Below are 18,886 nucleotides of genomic sequence, written 5' to 3' on the forward strand. Positions count from 1 at the left end.
TGTTTGGAGTGCTGAGGCCGAAGAGATTGAGCTTTGACGCTTCTCTAGTCTTGCTCTATAGCAAACAGAGAAAGTGTGTGTGTCTAATCGGATGTATAAGTTAGAGTATATGAATGTACTGAACAAAGGCATTTGAGATGTAAAGACTGAGAACAGGTATTTAAACAGACAGAAAAAGCAATAGAGAGCTTTTGGGTCTTTTGTTAATGTGGTCACTCTTGAAAATAGAGGCCAGTGACCAGCATCTCTAGGCTTTTTATCCTCACTTGGACTACATGTTCCCCTGCTGAGGTCATGACCCAGTGATAGAAAATCAATCAGTAGCCCTTTTCCTGAGACATGGTATCTAAAGACAGCAGACAGAGACTCTGCCATGGAAAATTAGGTCTCTGTATCTTAAGCCACTGATAAAATCTACACTGAGTTGCCATTTCAGGGGGGTCACCTAGCGCCGTACATAAGGACTTTATGACACTTCATCATATTCAGTTTCTCTGTTCACACCTTCAGGAAGGTGTTGATTTTATTTTTTGAAATGTATGTAGGGCACCTTTTACTTTTCAATATGATTTAGATCTACTGTAAAGCAGCACACACTTCAGTTTCCAGATGTTTGCACAATGTTATTAACATTTCTCTGACACTGTGAACAAAAACTGATAATGATGCATACTGTTAGGTTGGATTTCTTGCATTGCTTATGTGTTGGAGTGCAACGGACGTGGCAAACTGTACTGGCGATGCGATGCATGCGATGCATTGAAATGATGTGATTCCCTAGACAGGCGGAAATTCCACAGCCATTTTAATTAAAGAGATATACCGTATTAAAAAGCCCCAAGTGGTTCATATGTTTGAGGCAATAAAATAAATTGCAATATCTTGGACAACTTGATAACTTGACTCTTGTTATAAACCCTGAGGAAAAAGCGTGTCCTCTTCAGAGTCAACAATTGTCTGCATTCTCTCTATGCGAGCACACATACAGATGCAAACACACTCCAGTGAACAGGGCACTAAAACCTGAGATTTATGTAAACTCTGGCGTAATAAACCACTGAATCTGCAGCTTTATAGAAAGATGAAAACTGAGTCTGTATTTTCAGACAGCTGAAAATACCGACTAGCCGCTCACAAGCACATGCCTGAAATGGGCTCAAAAGGTCACTCTCACATCAAGCCTGTGGACTGTCCCATTTCCTATATTGATTTAGGCAGATGCCGTGCAGCTTACCTATGCCTGAAGTCTTTGTTTCTGTCAGTTTGACAAAAGCAGCAGAAAATGAGAAAGGAAGAGAAGGAGAGGAAATGTTAGTTGTTAGTAAACAGAAATAATTAAAAGAGAATCATGACAAAACATTAGTCTTCGTATCTACTCAAAACTGTCTTTGCTAACGCGGACAGAGAAATTAATCATCTCCAGGAATGTCTTCTGTTAAGACCCAATTACATCCTGTTCAGCTTCTATCACGGCCAAACTCCAGCTGATACAGGTGGACGAGAGAGGCAAGACCATCAATCCTGGGTCTTTAGGGCATTTCTGTCTATCTCAATCGACCTCGGTGGTTTATGACCTGTGCGCGAGCCCATCTGAGCTCATGGTTCTGAGTGAATGTTAGTAGGCTGCTGTTCCTCCGTTACCTGAGCTCCAGGACACTGGTGACATTCCCCGTGGTGAAAATCCTCCTCACATAGTTGAAGTCTCCCACATACAGACTTCCATCTGAGCCACAAGCCAGAGCCACGGGGGCCAGCAGCTTGTTTCCATCAGCCAGGCCGTTGCAGCTGGGGCAGGAGATGCTGCGCCTGCGCCCGTTCCCCATCACGCTGCCGATTACAGGAGGCTGCTGGGAGATGAAGACGTTCTCCCCGTTCCCCATGTGAAGAATACCTGATGAGGGCACAGGAAAGGAACAAGTAACACCTGCATCCCGTTTAGGTTGAGCAGTTTGGAAACCATGGGCTCTATTTTCCTAAAATTGGATCAAAACAAAAACCCAATTGGAAACTTGGCTTTGCTAACTGGTTATTGCCATTTATTGTAATTTTGATAAGAGGTGGACTTGAACAACAGGCAGTTTTCTAATCATTGTTGAAAGCAGCAGAGTGTTTCCTAATAAGCTTGGAAATAAATCCAGGCCAACTTCTCTCAGGAAAAACTTCTTATGGCGGTATAATTACACAGCAGCCGATAATGAATATACAGCATCCAAATATGTTACCAAAGAAACATGATGTTTCATTTGAAGATATATTTACATTTTCACACTGACCCTGTGTATTGATGTGCAAAAAAAAAAAAAATCCAATTAATTTATGAAAATTAGATTAATGTTATTTAATATGCAACAAAAAAAATATAAAATGTTTTAACATTGCTAGTAACTGATGAGTGTTTTCTACCACAGTGATTACAAAGGTCGCACCCAATTAGTCACACTACAGTACTACTAGTTTTACTTGCATGCATGTATTCATTCCAGCCCTGCAGTTGTTGATGTATTTTATATCACTGCTTATCCTGTTTATACAACAGAAATTCCTCTTTGATTGTACTGAAGAAATACTGTTTAAAGTTTTACTTAAAAATGTTGCTAAATTACCAATGCAGCTCAGGACACATCCCAATTTTGCCTTCTACATTTCTAGATATTTGCAAATCAATTTGGAATCTGTAGAGAACAGATTTGCAGTCTGGTGTGTAGAGACACACAGAGGGCTTGGTGAATAAAATGGGATGACTATTGCACATTGCCCTGTTTCTGCTGAGTGGGTAACGAAGCTCTGATGCTGCGAGTCCCTGGCTCCTAGTGATTGCTTAATGCAGTTTAAAATGTATATTAGATGACAAATTTAAAAGGAAGGATAAGTCAACACACAGATAGAAAATCTGATGGGATTTTGAATGTGTGTGTGTGCAACTCTGCCAGCTAAAGCCACGAAAATTGCTCTGCGTGTCGGTGTTTGAGAGGTATATCTAGTGGATGGGCACACAGGCAAAATGTCACGTCAAAATGGAGACCAGAAAGCCCTTGGCACAAGTGGAATCTCCTGGAGATAGAAAATTGCCGCACAGGCTTTATCACAAAAAAATGACTCGCCCCAATTAAAAATGGCATTGTGTCTGCCTTTCTACCTCCACAGGCTTTGTACATGAGCAAAAAATAGAGCAGCATGAGTACAGTTGATGTGCTGGCATTCAGGTATGCGCCCACACACACACACACAGACAAACTGTTTCCATTTGTATTGCCAATCCATGCTTGGAAAATGTTCAGATATGTAAATGTAAAGATGTTCCTGCTGCCCAATCAAAGTAATCATATTTGAAATTCAGCATCTGCATGTCTGTGGTAGTTTTTCAGCCTCTGATGGTACTTTGGTGACCTGACTTCTTTGAGCAGCACGGCATTTGGTCTATCAGAAAAGATCAGCCAAGCATCCCTTTCCTGGGACATGATTTAATCTTAGGGACTGCTGCTGCTGGGAGTAGCAGACTGATAGCAATTAAATTAGGGATGATTCTAAAAATTCTGGGCATGAACAAGACATGGATGTGCCAACGGGGGGATGGGAGTGGAGGATCTAGCAGTGGAGGTGATGTGCATGCAAGAAGCAGACTCTCTCCCCTGGACAGCACATTCAGACTCAGCAGGTTTAGTGTGACAGATCAAAGTGCCACCCTCCTGAGCATTTTTCATATAAATATGCCTCATCTCCTCTGATGAGCCCTTCCAGATACAAACAGACTGTGAAACCGAGCTAGTGACAGGTACTGCCCAAAGTTTCCCCCTCTTCAGTCCTCCTCCTGCCTTTCAGGAGTAATTTGCTGGCAATAAGAAAATTGACCCCCTCACCTAAAAAAGGACAGTGGTAATAAAAATAGGTCGGATCTATCTAAGGATACACGACTGGTGTATTGAAAAAGCCTCAGAAGGCAAAAGACAGGGGGACAATTCGATGCCACACTAAAAGCATCATTTAAGGCTCTGGGTGGACACAGTGGTACTTATCTGCACTCTTGGGCACATCCTGAATGATGTGTATACGAGCAGCGAACTTAAACTTGCACCACAAAAATGTTTTCAATTTCACAAATCACAAAGTCGGTCATTGAATGAAAACGATGATAGATGAGATGTTTTTTTCCATTGTAAATTAGATTAAATACTTGTGCTCACATTTGTAATTTCCTAATGTATGTACTGTATGTATGTAATAGTAAACTGCATTATGCTGATGAAATTCTTAGAAGATCTGAAAATTTAAGTACAACTGCACCAGAACGCAAAGGTATTATCTTACTGTGCTAATTTCAAAATTCGACAATGGCATAAATACTAAGTTAAAATAAAGATTTCTTGCAGTATAAAATTATCTTTAAGTAGTTGTTTTAATGCATGAATGAACAGGCTGACAATAGGAATTTAAAAAGGAATTAGAAGCTGACTCACCACTCTGGATATTTAAAGCATGGTGCTTGTCTAAAGTCCACCCTCCCAGTTTGGAGGCTGTGGTTTCGTAGCCCTGCAGAACAGCAGTCCTCTTTTCCCAGAGAATAAGGTCTGGACATGACTCATACTCAAAACCCACAGATACTAGAAAAAGAGGAAAAGATAAAGCCAGAATCAGTCAACCACGTGTGTTTTGGTTAAAAGAAGCAAAAATACAGACAACATGCAATGTATGCGTCCGCACTCACCGAAAGCCTCAGATAGGCCGTAGACCTTCTGGCTGTAGACGTCAGCCTTGTCCCACACAAAATCATACGAGAGGTTGGGCGATGCTGGAAACCACTTTCTGAACAGCCTGCCTTCCACAGCCACCATAAGGTGAACCTTCATCAGGTTGAAAGGGATTGTGGAGTGGGTGAGGGTCACTCTCAGTATTGACTTGTAACCTGGGGTCCTGCTGCTTAAATAGCCCAGTTTCATCTCAGTCCCTGGTATAGGAACTTCTTCCTGCAGAGACTATAGGCAAAGAAACAATGTTTATCAATGACAGGAAGGGAACATAAATCTTTCAGACAGCTGATGGGAATAGTACTAAACTGATTAGAAATCATCTTATTCAGGGTTTACGCTGCGACTAATAACATGCTGCTGTATGTTGTTGTTGTTTTTTTTTTTACAGAAATAATCAATTTGTCAATTTTTCAGCGGCCACTACAACCTAATTCTCATAAGCCTGTCCCCAGCCAAATATATGGTCCCAAGGGTAGATTAGAAACATCAATTAGAGGACAATTATACTCATTCATTAGACAGAAACCGATGAAGGATTTCTTCATTATAGACTCCAGTGAGTATTTTTCATAACTGATTTAATAATAGCAGGTCCTTCATAAGGACAATAGCCTTCACTGCAATCCATATGACAATAGCATCACAAGAGTGCCCTTGGGCTCAGTGCTTGAACAGTCTGATAATATGAAAGTAAGTTTAGTAAAAGACAACGTTAAAGCCTGAGGAAATTGACAGACTGAGGTCAAACCTGAAACCTCTTGCTGATACAACCGCAGGTCAGCGCTCAGACACTGAACAGTGTTTGCATTTAAGATCAAGGGGGGTACAGCAGCACAGGTTTGGTTGACCAACTCCTCTATGCTCTAATTAAGTCACCTCTCGTTGCCCGTCTCCACAGTACAGAACAAAATGACAATTAAAACAACTACCCGCAGCAACACTGCTCAGAGGACATGTCACTTATGGTCTGTTTCTCTTTAAATGTTCACAGAGAGTAGCTATGCCTGGTTAACTGGTCAGAGTTCCCTTTTATATGAACAAATGTAATTCGAATGGGTTTTTTTCTGTGTAGTGCAATTACAGCTCAAGGAATAGCAAAGGCAAGGCTGCTATAAATAGCCTGCACTGCATACTAAATTCACTGATATGCCATAAATCTTGTGAAGCAAACTGGGAGACAAAGTAATTAGAGAAGGGCACAGAGATGTCTGCTAGACATACAGTTGCCACACATTCAGCTGAACACTCGAGCCCATACAAGAGCATCCTTGTACCAACAAGACACATACACATGTAGATGCATCAAACTATATACACTCATAAAATATAGAAGAAAATCCTTCCAAGTGGTACTTGTATGCTTAACCTGGGTGCCTACAACCCAGGAGGAATTAAAAATGTCAAGGCTGTTTTTTTGGAGTGCGAGGTAATCATCATCACTCTGTGGCGAGACAGTACAATGCACACTGTAAATCGCACAAGATCCGGGGACCAATTACACCAGAGAGATAAAATCCCAGGACTGCCCTGAGCCAGATTTACTATTACACTTGTACTTGATAAATAGTCTTCATAGTCTCCCCCAGATGCGTGGCATGAATCATTTGGAGGAGAGAGAGAGACCCATGTAGTTCACAACCTGCAGGGCAGTGAGGGGGGTGAGGGACGGGAGGATCACCTGGATTTCGGGCACCACGGTTCCCCGTTCGGAGCAGGAGCCAGCGAACGCGGTGAGCGGAGCCGGGGACACCATGGGGCTGGGTCTGGTAAAGCTGCTGAGGTCACAGCTAGGGATGTCATTCTCCTCATGCCGCATGACGATGGTGTCCATGACAAAGAAGCGTCCCCATGGCAACCAGAGAGTGTGTTCTTGGGTGATGAATGGAGCGCGCTCGAAGTGCAGGGCTATGGCTATGCCCCCGTTGGTTACCAAGTCAAAACTGGAACACAGACATAACGCAATGTCAGAGAGGAGGAATATTGTTCCACATACAGCGAGGAGGAAATGTATGTATTTCATATAAATACTGCCACCAATGCATCAAATCTGTTTTGTGTTGAGGATTAAACCACACCACAATTTGCTGTGAATATAATTATTTTCTAATTAAGTGTTGTTATAACAGATCAAACAGTAATAAATTCTGTTTAATTCGTTTTAGTAAATGAAGGCAATGAAAGGATGCCAATGCATTATTTAGCTTTATCTGTCAGGCACACACAGGCTGAAAATTCAATAGGATGTTTGATCACAATCTTAGAGGCACATCTCTTAATTAATGTCATAATCTGTAGATTTTATTTGAAGAAAATAGTACATGCATGCTTTGAGTTCAGACATAACTGCCTCACCCCCGCGTGTATGTATGCGTGTGTGTGTAATGCACTGCTCCTGTGCTCACATTTATATGTGAGAGAGGGAGATTTGTGCCGCAGGATGGAGGCAGCCGCCACTTCTCTATCGATCCCTTAGACGAAGGCTGTCCACTCTAACATCAGTCTAAAAGCCCTGCAATGCAATCCCATCTAGTGTTGCATTAAAGGGCCTCTGCCTCTGGACTGACCTGAGCAGGTCTCAGTAAACAGGCTGAGCTCAGGCGATTTCATCACCTCTAACTGCTGCATGGTGACAACAGCATGCCTGCACCTGCACCGGACTTCTGCAGCGCTTGTCAGATCTCTCTAAAAGCCAATTAGCACCCGGTCACCTGCAGGCTCATGGGACCGGGCTACATCTTCACACAGGAAGCATCTTTTTCCACATTACAGGTACAGAAGCCAGTGCAAATACTGGCTTCCAAACTAGGTAACCTCCCTCTTGGTTTAAGCTCCTATATTAAGAATCTGCTCATTCTAACTTCACTTGCGGGTGAACATCTGATAGGCTGTGGCGATAAACAAAGGTTTGTTCCGCCCTTGGAGTTTCGCCCTTGGCTGCGTGTGAGAAAAGTGAGTTCGCCCGGCAGTACGCAGGCTGCGGCGCTGATGGAGGCTGCGATAGTGCTAACCTTGTGCTGCCGTGATCCGTCACTAACAGTGCAGCTGTAGCCGGTCAGTCCTCATGACACCTGACTGGCTCAGGCTATGCATGCTCAAAACACTTCTGGACAGATACCCATGGGCAGCGTGGCCAATCGATGATGGGATTCACCCGCCGTTATCAGTCATGACAACAGCCTTCAGCCATGTGACAAAACTTATTAAGTTACCTACAACAGCCTTACTTGCTTTTGCCCTCAGGGAATGCATCAAGCTCAAAGAGTTAACCCTGCCAATGAACTTGGACCGCCTCATAAAAATTATACACAATCATTTTTCAGCCGATATGTATTTATAATGGACTGAGTGGTACCTACTTGATGTTAAAGTGAATCATGGACACAGCCAAAGTTGGTAAGAATAAAAGGGCTGTCTGCCGTAGATGATATGTAGTAGGCACTTCATGTATTATTGAAAAAGATTAACACTAGTGTAAAAAGATAAAAAGATAAAGTATTGAATAATGACTTTTAATAGTAATAAGTGCATGCTGAATGTGGCCATTATGCAGGGAAATTTGGGGTCATTAGAACGGCTCTTTTCAAAAATTGCCAAGTCATCAAGTCATGATGTATATGGATTACCCATATACATCATGGCTCCTATAGAGATCCTACAAGCACCTGGTAACGTAATAAGCTGGAATCCATGTCAGCATTTACTTATTATTGGAGAAAAGCATAAAAGGGAATGGGTTTGTCTCAATGCTCAGCCAGTCAGAAAATGGCTACATAGCTGTATACGTAGAAACAAAACTAACCTCTTTTGTTTAGGCTAGAAAACTTTTCAAGATGGTGGAAAAGGTAATTTAAAAAACTAAGCCCTTAGACAATAAAGAACACATCATAAAAATGAGTTGAGACAGCTTTCCTATTTCTAAGTGGCTGAACAGGTGCATTTCTGATTTCACGCTGCACTGAGCGTGTTTACAGTGATTGCAGGGGAGTTGCAGGAGACTGGGCATGTTTACAGGGGAACCTGGGAGATGGAGTAGTGTTTACACATATGCTGGGAGGGAGAAAACGGTATAGAGGTTTGGAAAGGAAAAAAAATGGAGTGATGCATAAGAAAAATGGGACATGCATAAATGGGAAAAGGATAGAGATGAAGGAAGCCAGTGCAGTGGAAAGGACATGAAACCTTGGCTCAAGAAAAAGCACAGGAAATAAGTGAAAGTAGTGCCCAGAAAGGAAAGGCTTAAGGGCAGTGGGAGATTAGAAGACGAAGAGCATGGAGGGATGGAGAGCAGATGAAATAAGTGAGGAAGATGAAGATGATGAGGTGGAGATGAAGAGAAGAGAAGAAGAAGAGGAGACTGACAAGAAGATGGAAGGAATGAGTAGAGGCAAGAATGATCAAGATCAAACCGGCGGCAAAAATGTGGGCCTTTAGAGTGTCAGTGACTGATAAAAGTGTCAGGAGGAAGTGGGGCTTGGAGAGCAAACAGCAATTCATGCTGTGCTGTGATAGAGGGGCTTGGCTTGCCACAAAGCCGCACTAACACTGACTACTATGAGAGATACCGGGGATTGGAGATTGAGAGTGTATACTGTATGTGTGTATCTGATCCAAAAAGCGTATTCAGAAAAGAACAGAAGCTATGGAGACAATATTACCCAAAGTTTTTCTCTCAGGTATTTCTCTTTGATTCTGAGAAACATGCCGAAACCAGTCGGAGGTTTTTTGTCTGCATCTCTCCGAGAAACTCTCCTGGTGCCACAGTAGCTGGCACAGAGTGGCTCAAAGAAAGCCACACAGGGAGCTCACACTCTTACCCACTTGTTCTTCTTAGAAAACTTCACCACAACAAATGATCTCTCTCCAGAATCCCTCTATTGTTATTGTAACAAATCAAAAAAGACATTAGATGATGGATTTATTGACAGTTTCCCGTTTGTTGCAGTGGCAGAAGATACAATATGTGGAACTGTCTTAAGAAGATAACATTAATGATCCGTGTTAATTAGTGCATTTGGAAAGTATCATTTCATGGATGTAACTTCAGATCCACAGCATAATAATTACAGGTCAGGATTATTTCTTCACCAATGACATTAATGTCATTCAGCTGCAACACAAGGAGAAAGATGCAAAACAAATTAATTGCACGTCCCCAGACTAAACTTAAATGTCTCACTTAATTCCCTAAATCCTCCATTGTCAAATAAACACTGTCCATCTGTACTATGTTTCATAGCCCCAGTGAGCTGCTTTGAATTGGCATATTTTATTCTTTCCCCTCCCCTGCTGCCACTGAAGCATAACTTATGAGTGTACCAGAAGGGCTTTGTTTGATTTCTTTGGGAATTGAGCCGAGGACGCCGAAATTGGACCAAATGAAAGCACAAAGCAGATCAATGGAAGCACAGTTTGCAGTGGCAACTATGTTTTTTTCCCCCGCATCATTAGAATTCAGCACAGCTAAACAACAGTATTTGACAATAATATAAATATCATTGTCACATCTCGGTACTGCTTATTTAGGTAGTGGTTTGAGGCATTTGCATTCTTTGTTTTTGTGTCTGTGTGTGTGCCTGTGTGCGTGTGGGTATGTGTGAATGTGTAAGAGGGCTCTTACCTTCCATCCTGCCTGGTAACTGTGTAACCATAGGACGGGTTGTTGATGAAACTGATGTTGACTCCAACCAGTGGCGTTCCATCTGAGGTCACTACTTGTCCACGGATGACACAAGCATGACTGTGTGGAAGAGAGATGCACCAACACAGTTACAATCACACAACAGACCAAGCCTAGTCTGGACACATGTAGGTACATCGAGGAAAAGAAAAACAGGCCAAAAACGTTATTCCTGTAATAAATTCTGTAAATGACATTGCTGCGTACTGCACTCTTTCTAATATAGTCTGCCCACTTCACACATGAAAATTGGGATATAAACAACACAAATATAACATCACCAGAAAGTCAAAACAATACCACAGAGAAGAATCTAGATCTGTCTGATTTTAACAAAACTGAACATTTTAAATCTGACAAAGAAAGCTGGGACTGGATTGTACGTGTGTACTTATTGGTAATCTAATGTAAACAACAATATGAATAAAAAACACAACATATTTTTTCTCACAGCAACTTAAATGAACCAAGAACTAAATAGTACTGTGAGTAAATATAGTAATTGTTATTAAAAGTAAATACTTTATACAATAAAAGCATACAGCCATGACAGAAACAGAACAAACTAACACCTCCGAGCTTGTCTCCAAGGGTTTTTCTATCCAGGATGGCAGGATAATGAGATAAGGAAGCTTTACTTTGCTTTTGCTCTAATTAAAAAAAGAGGATTTATCTTTTCCATTATGGAATGCAAGGGAGGGACATAATAAGACTGCAGATTGCAAGACTTGCTTGGCTGGTTATCAAGACCTCAACAGATTTCCAGACTGACATCGAGTCTCAAGAACCTGCATAAATTAGATCTGATCATCAGTCCCCACCAATCAATAGTGGGAAGCCATTCAAATTCAACTCCTAATCTTACTGAACTGATGAGTTCAGACCTTGCTGTATCACATCTCCCTTGTTGAGTTCTGCCCTCATCATTAGTGAGGTCCAACTCATGGTCAGCTGTTGTTTCTGTAGTCGTTTGCAAAAATCGGTCCCCTAACAAATGCCTTCCTGCCACGTCTTCATTAGACCATGGCTATTTTTAATACATTTGGGTCTTAAACACTGCCACGTACTGGAAACAATTAACACTAGCGTGTTAGTAGCTGCCCTCAACATGTCCTTACCAGAGGCAAGATCATTCACCCCACACTATCCTGGTCCCCAGGAACCCACTTTTATGTTAATTAGGCCGAGTCTCCTTCAGAAGACCTTGGCTGTCCACCACTGCACTGTAAACAAGCAAGGATATACTACCCTCGATCCTAGGCTCATTCCCAAAGATTTGCCTAGATGCATTTCCATAGAGTTACTACTAAAGTTAACCTAGCACTGGGCTGGCTGTCTACGATTAATCATTCATGCCTGCAGTTTATTTAAGAGCCTTGTTTGAAGAAGCAATCATCCACATTTTCTTCAGATGGAGGTGTGAAAGTGGAACTATCTCCTTCCTGCCTCTGTGAACCACATGGGGAGATGATTCCTCGCTGTCAAGACAAATGATTTAAATATTGACATCAAATACAACAGAGAGAAAGAGCAGCAGAAGAATCATGAAGCATTCGCCGCGGAAACTTCCCCTCCTGAGGAGATTTCACCCAGCCCAGAGAATTCACAGAGCCGAAAGGGACCACTCACTATCTGCAGCCTCCAGTTTATCATACATCATGTAAACAGAGGGCAAGGTGAAGACATGTTGTGTCAAGTAACCCCCTGACTCAGGAGGATATCATCTCCAGTTTAGGCTCTTTTAACAGAAAGTGTTAGTCTAGTCAAGTCTTATGTGAAATGTGCCACAGAGTTTTGCCACATGTGAAGCAGACACACTTGCAAATTCAAATAAGCCATTTGATGTCAGAAATGGAAAAAGAAATAGTGCTAGATTTGGGTGTGAATTGAGGTTGCTGATAGATTATGAGTTTTGGATATAGTATGGTAAGAGAAGAGGGCACCAGTAATTCTAACAGCTAATCACAACAAAGATTCATGGAAAAAACAAAAACACTTTTATACCACAAACTAGTTGTTTTAACAGAAATGGGTATGCGTCACAAAAGAAAACATTGGTGGAAAAAGAGTAACACAGAGACAACATGGGCACACAAGAGTTCCACAGGATACATTTGTCACAAAATTGGAAAATAGCCCCCTTCCCTAGGATGTAATTGTGAGGAAACTGCACTGCTCAGTGGTCTTTCCAACAAAATAAAAAATGCATGCCAGACTTAAGTATAGAGAACTTTCAATGAGTAAGGCTAATAAATGGTACCATCAGCACAGAAGCAACAAAAACATCATTACCCACGCAAATGACTTGATTATAGGGTTAACCCTGCTGCAAATCTGAGCATGGCACTGTGGTCCTCTCTTTGTCTGCCTGCATGTTACCCAGCACATTGTGGATTGTAAAGTGAGGACACATCAAGGTAATTTTTTTGCTATCCAAATATATAATGCTGATAAAAGGCTTAGTGCACAGTGAAAAGAAAACAAACAAGTTATTTTCTGCCATGAATGGCCTAATGCTAATAAAAGTTATAAATAAAATAACAAAAGTGCAAGCCTGTAAATGAAGCGAATGGCTTCTGCCTTGCTATTATAAGCCAGCTATCAATCTTTACCCAAATTGTTCCATGGACAAAGTCCCTGTTTACTATTCTGGTCAGCATCCATTGCTGGGCCTTGGCAGTCTCTTGTATTATGTGTCATGGTAAAGAGTCGAGACATTTTATGCAGTGACAGATGCTTTATTCAGTGGCACCTTTGCAGCTTTTTGTGGTGGGAAACATCAGAAATAGCACTCCAACATGTCTACTAGCATGAGGAAGTGGTTAGTGGATCAATAAAGGGATGATCAGGTGACCAGGGCAGGCATATCATGAAGATACTAAGACTGTGCCTGTAAGGCTCATCTGAAGCCCTGAGCCCCCTGTCATAACCGCTCATATCTGTCAGTGGGTGGGGAATGAATACCAAGCATGAATAATAGATTAACACTGATATTTTTAGGTGAGCCAAGGCCTCCAATCTCTTACAGCTCATCTCGGGATTCTTGATTTTACTTATTTATGGCTGCATCTTCTTGTGAGAGAGACAAGAGTATCACTCAACCCTGTAACGGCTCTTCCTCTGTCCACTGAAGAACTGCAAAATGTTGAGTGGTTCTTCAAAGCCAGAAAAATGTCAATGAGCGAAAATGTCACAAAATGTGTTACGAGTGCTTTTTCTCAAGTATTAGCTGACATGACAACTAAAAGTTCAATAAGAGATTTGAATTTGAATTCAGTGAAAGATGATACTGATTACTGCATTTCTTTTCTTTTCTAACTGAAAAATGAGCGTGACTACTGACATCTGATCACAAACACATGGGAATAAAACAACAACATGCTAATTATGCACAGTGCAGATTTGAGGACTTGTTTTACTGCAAACAAGGTGCTGAGGTGGACAGCAAATGGGATAGTAAAAAACACATCTCAACCTCTAGCGCCCAATACTAAGATGTGTTCGGTTGCAAATCATATTAAAAGGAAATGATCTTGCTGCAGCAGGGACACCTGAAATTGATTTTCCCTTCAAATTCAAAGCAACAGCTCTGCTGGACTAAAAATAGTGATGTCTGAAACCACAACCTTCTGCCATAATCTTGAAAAAATAACAACTGCATGCTCAGAAGTTTGTCTTGATTTGCCTGCTGTTTTTCCACACTGCTCTATAAAACTGTACACCAGATGACAAAAATATTGAAATACTCTCAACTCACTTTATTCACTATTTTGTTTTGATTGTTTCACAATATGAGATGAGAGAGATCCATAAGCAAGCTGGATGCAAATAAGGTGACACTGCCTCACGAGCGATTAAAGATGAAAAGAGAGGGAGACAAAGGCGAAGAGAGGCAGGGGAGTCATAGGGGACTTTGACAGCCATCCTGCCTGATATGAAAGCATCTCAGATTCCACGGCTGAGGTGTCGTGAGCTCTGCCTGTGGGAGAGGGCCTTAGATGGATTACAGTAGGAGTAATCACAATACATGAATATGAGATGCCTTTCTTGCCGGGGAATGCTCTTTGCTTTTTGCCACATCCCATGTTTGTCCATCACCATCTGTCCGTCATCCTCCTAGCTGTGCACGCCACCAGTCACTACCCATTTCAGTCTCCAATCCTGCCTATAGCTGCCCTCATGCAGACATTTTGGTCGGGGGTTAAAATAGCAAACATTTCACATTCCCTTAAAATTTGTCAGTGCAATTACCATGAATAATTGCACTAGCCTGTATTAATAATGAAAAACACAGAATAATTTGTGCCTGTACCTGAAAAGTCATTACTTGTGTGACGTTAGCTGTAATGTGGATTCAAACTGGATCACTGTTAAATCTAATGGAAATGAGCAAAGTTACATAACTGTGTGTACAATCAAAGACAATGATCCTGAGCAGCTGAATTAAAATCTGAAACATACTGAATCCAGCAATTACTACTTTAACCGACTCAACAAGAAACTGGTGAATGAAATACCACTAATGATGATGAGAAAAACTGAACTCAGTCTAATATTGATAAATTAATAATAAAAAAAAATCCCTTCCCTGAAAATAATAGCTTTTGACTGGTTACAGAGTGTCACACCGGGTGGTGTTGGTGGGAGCTGTGCCCAAGTCACTCACTTGCCATCGAAGGGGTTAGCTCCAGGGATGAAGTGGGTGCTGTCCTTGCCCACCAGGAAGCGTACCCGGTCATAGAAAGTCTGCAGGTTGGTCTGTGTAGAGGACATCTGTGTCTCCTGGATGATGTCCAGGGGGTCCGGAGAGCCCACACACAGAGAGGTGGTGTGACAGGTTGCCTGCAGACAGCAGTCTGGATCCATACAGTCCACTAGGCCATCTGACAAGGTCAAATAAGTCACACACACACACACACACACTTCCGTTAAACAACTACCTGGACACACACCTGGCAGAAGAAACTACGCACATTTATTTGAGTCATTGGGGCGTTATTTGTTTTGACAGCTGTTTTACTACATGACTGGAGACATGTCATGTGCATCTCATCCTGTAGTGTAGAACATTCAAACACCTCCAGCGATGCTTGTGGTTCTCTTTCTGTAATTTAGATGAAATAATACAAGACAGAGAGAGCTGCTGTGCAGTGCACTTTACTTTGCCGAAGTGGGTCATCAGACTCCCTACCCTTTGCTTTCAGGGGCCTATCTGGCCAGATGGGTGATAAAAATAAACCCTGCTGTCAGGAGTCAGTCAAATCCCCAGCAGCACCCAGTCTTTGCCACTGCCCTGTGGTCCCTGCACAGTGATGGGGAGACAAACAGCCTCTGCATAAATAAGGGATGCTAGCACATAGCTCAAGCCAAGAATGAGGTCTGGAAGAAAGGAAGTCACGTCTCCCACTTGGCCTTAAGAGCGGTGCAGCCCCCTGGCTGACTGTGTGTGTGCCTGGCTCAGCTCGGGGCTAGTTAGAGGGCAGAGCAGGGACTTCCTCCTGGGGCCAGCGCATGCTTAGGGCTTCAGACCAGCTAGTCTGCTTTTTAATAAAAAACCTGTTGTCCAGGTGACTGACTAGAAGCCGTTCCTCCTCCTCACCTGCGTGAGAGTACTGTACAACTGAGCCTGGAAAGCATTAGCAGGTACAGTGACCTCTCATGCACCGAGGTGGTTAATTCTATAGTGAAATGATGTCTATTTAAGAGTCCCTGCTGATGCTTCGCCTGTGTCAGAAGGTGCTGTTGTGTGTTTTTTTGTGTGTGATTTTACCTCCATCGTTGTCCTTGACATCACTGCAGGCAGTTTCCATAGAGGTGTCACAGCCAGTGCCCCTCCAGCCCAGCTGGCACACACAGTACCAGCCATTGTTACCCAGAGTGCACCTACCATTTCCATTGCACAAACCAGGGCAGCCCTCTGTGTAACAAAAAAGGACAAACACAGAGGTCGGCACAGAATATCAAATAAAGTAGGTTTAATGGGAAACACGGATACTGTATATTGTTTGTGAACAAACGCCCACACTAAAACAATGACAACAATGCAGCTTGTTGATGACAATGGATTGTTGTAAATATTTCTCTGGTGGCAATAGACTAAAGTCATTTCAAGATTTTAAATGGGTGAGAGTGGCTATAATGACCCTCGGCTGAAGTTGATTAATATGATACACCTTTTGTGAGGCTTCTAATATCCCTTTGCAGTAAAATCAGATAAGAGGGATCTTCTAAATCAATATTCACTCATTACTACAGTAGATTGGCCCTCTGTATCTATGCTACTACAGCTGGGTAATGAGAGCACTGTTGTCCATGCTGGCAGTCTTCCACATAATTGAATCCGTGTTTATGTGATTTTCGAATGTGACCATCATTATGATTATAGCATCACTGCTGCCGTCGTCTGCAAAAAAGAAAAAGAATGAGCTGCATCAAAACTGCATTAGTTATCAGAAATGATCTATATCAGTACTGGCTCTCTCTTTTTTTGAAAGTGGTTTCCACACTCCTCTTAGAAATCAATAAGATTATCCCTTCAGGAAAAGTGTGTGTTCTGTCATTAACAGAGGCAGAATGCAAATAAAATAGTAGGAAGTAGATACAGCTGAGCTCAATAGTATTATGCAGGCAGGGGGTGCTTTGCTTGCACTAACTGTGTTCCCAGGCTGAAAGGAGCTGAAAGCCAACTGGAAAAGAACAACAGGTGAAACATTCCTCAGCTTCTCTGTGGACAGACCCTTAGAAGGACACATATCAGGGGGTTATCTCGCCGATTTTCTGGGGTTGCTTCAAATTTATCTGGTACCTTATGATTCCTATCCCCTCACTGAAGCCGATGCAGAGGGTAACATCTCAAGATATCAGACGCATAAGTCTCTTCACAGTTTGTGTTTTTAACAAGATGCCTTGATGGGAAGAATGGTAAGCTGACCCATTTTAGCAACAAGAGAGACAGGGGTGGCCGTCTCGGTGCTCTTACATCACACAGGGGGGAACGAGGGAGCGAAAAAGAGGGAAGAGAGAGGTGCTGGTGCGGTGAACAGGAGACATTTGTAGAAGGGAGAAAGACCAGCTGAAGGTAAGAAACAGCGCTGAGTAAGAAACTGAGATAAGCATTTAGGAAGATAAAGGCAGAAGCAGCACCAGGAAAAGATGAGTATTGTAGAACACAGGGTTAGATGAGTAATACATCAGCTGCATTTCAGCTGTGGCAACACAGAGTAAAATCAGTATCATTACAGGAGTTAAAATACAACTGCGACTCGGTGAACAATGCACATTTATACATGTTATTGCATCTTATGCCAAAGCTTAAATCTCCTGTCCCTCTGATACGGAAAGGCACTTTGAATACTATAATAGAAGCTTAACACTAAAATGTAATGAAACTTTTAGCCATGTTTACAGGAACAAACTATGAAACATGACAAGAGCAACAATGCTACAGCAATGAATGGCTGTAATTGAGGAAACACAGTTGCAATGTTTCCTCAATTACTACCATTCATTTCTACTTACAGTAAAACATGCAATATCCTCTGGAGTAGAGACATTGGGTTTTTGTTGAGCCGTGTCTGTGTCAACATAGGTAAATATGAAAAGAAGCCACGGGCACACAGACTGTTCAATAATGGGGATTAAATTACAGTGCATTAAAAATTTGCAGTAAAATAAATAATCCCATCTCCATTTTCTCCTCTTGTCCCTGAAGAAATGGACTCGCTGTTAAAGGCCGGTGCCATTAGAAAGTGGCCTGCCTCCTAAACATGTTTTTGTCCTTTTATTGAGCAAATGGACAAACAACTCCGGTTAGACCAGTGGAGACAGATGATTAGTAAGCTCTGAATGTTTATTACAAGGATAAATAAAGATCCGCTCTCTGTTGGCACCAGTTCAACTTAATTGGCAGTGCTTTCAGAGAGGAGCCCCTGCTGAGCGCTGCCCAAGTCTGCCTGTAACAGCTCCAAACGTGAGGGCGCAAGTGTTCGAAGGACTCCTCTGGCAGCCGCTGTCATGCCAGGTGGTCCATTACCAAGGACACAGTGAGAGTGAAAGAGGGTAGTGGAGGCAGAGAGGCAGGGCTGCTGCAGAGCCTCCACCCCCTGCTTGCCCTGCACCAACCAGACCATGAACTCTTTTAATTAGATAGGATGCGGCCTCAGCACCTATCAGACCCTGCTCACAGCTGCACACTCATCCATAATGCATGACACAGGTTATGGAGCCCCTTTCCCAACATCCCACTATTGAGAAATCAGGCTGCACACACACCACAAATTCAACACAAATTCAAAGGAAGCAGCACAACTTGACTCATCGGGTGCGAAAGTGCTAAGTGGAGATTACTGTGTGACAATATGGCAAAAAGTTGATGGGAGGCGGAGATCTTTAGAATGACTTGTTTGGGGCGACAAGAGGTGCACAGTGTTTGCATATGTCAATGTAGGGGAAGAGCATGGTGTGT

The 18,886-nt window shown here is 42.3% G+C and overlaps 1 protein-coding gene across 9 annotated transcripts in view; it reads right to left on the minus strand.

Moving 5' to 3' along the window:
* The window catches only part of tenm4 (teneurin transmembrane protein 4), a 145,049-nt gene that overhangs the window by 33,988 nt on the left and 92,175 nt on the right, over positions 1-18,886 (minus strand). For 6 of the 9 annotated variants that reach the window (XM_085795898.1, XM_085795905.1, XM_085795901.1 and 3 more), the window contains 8 exons: positions 16,193-16,339; positions 15,089-15,305; positions 10,363-10,482; positions 6,424-6,685; positions 4,703-4,970; positions 4,455-4,598; positions 1,642-1,891; positions 1,235-1,255 (listed from right to left, as the gene is read on the minus strand). In XM_085795898.1, the coding sequence (XP_085652024.1) occupies positions 1,235-1,255; positions 1,642-1,891; positions 4,455-4,598; positions 4,703-4,970; positions 6,424-6,685; positions 10,363-10,482; positions 15,089-15,305; positions 16,193-16,339 (1,429 nt within the window). The remainder of the gene's footprint in view (positions 1-1,234; positions 1,256-1,641; positions 1,892-4,454; positions 4,599-4,702; positions 4,971-6,423; positions 6,686-10,362; positions 10,483-15,088; positions 15,306-16,192; positions 16,340-18,886) is intronic. The other 3 variants (XM_085795900.1, XM_085795902.1, XM_085795907.1) reach the window with 1 other exon arrangement.

The sequence above is a fragment of the Trachurus japonicus genome, chromosome 13 (assembly GCF_045865225.1).
Source record: "Trachurus japonicus isolate A0001 chromosome 13, Traja_1.0".
Taxonomy (NCBI): Eukaryota; Metazoa; Chordata; class Actinopteri; order Carangiformes; family Carangidae; genus Trachurus; species Trachurus japonicus.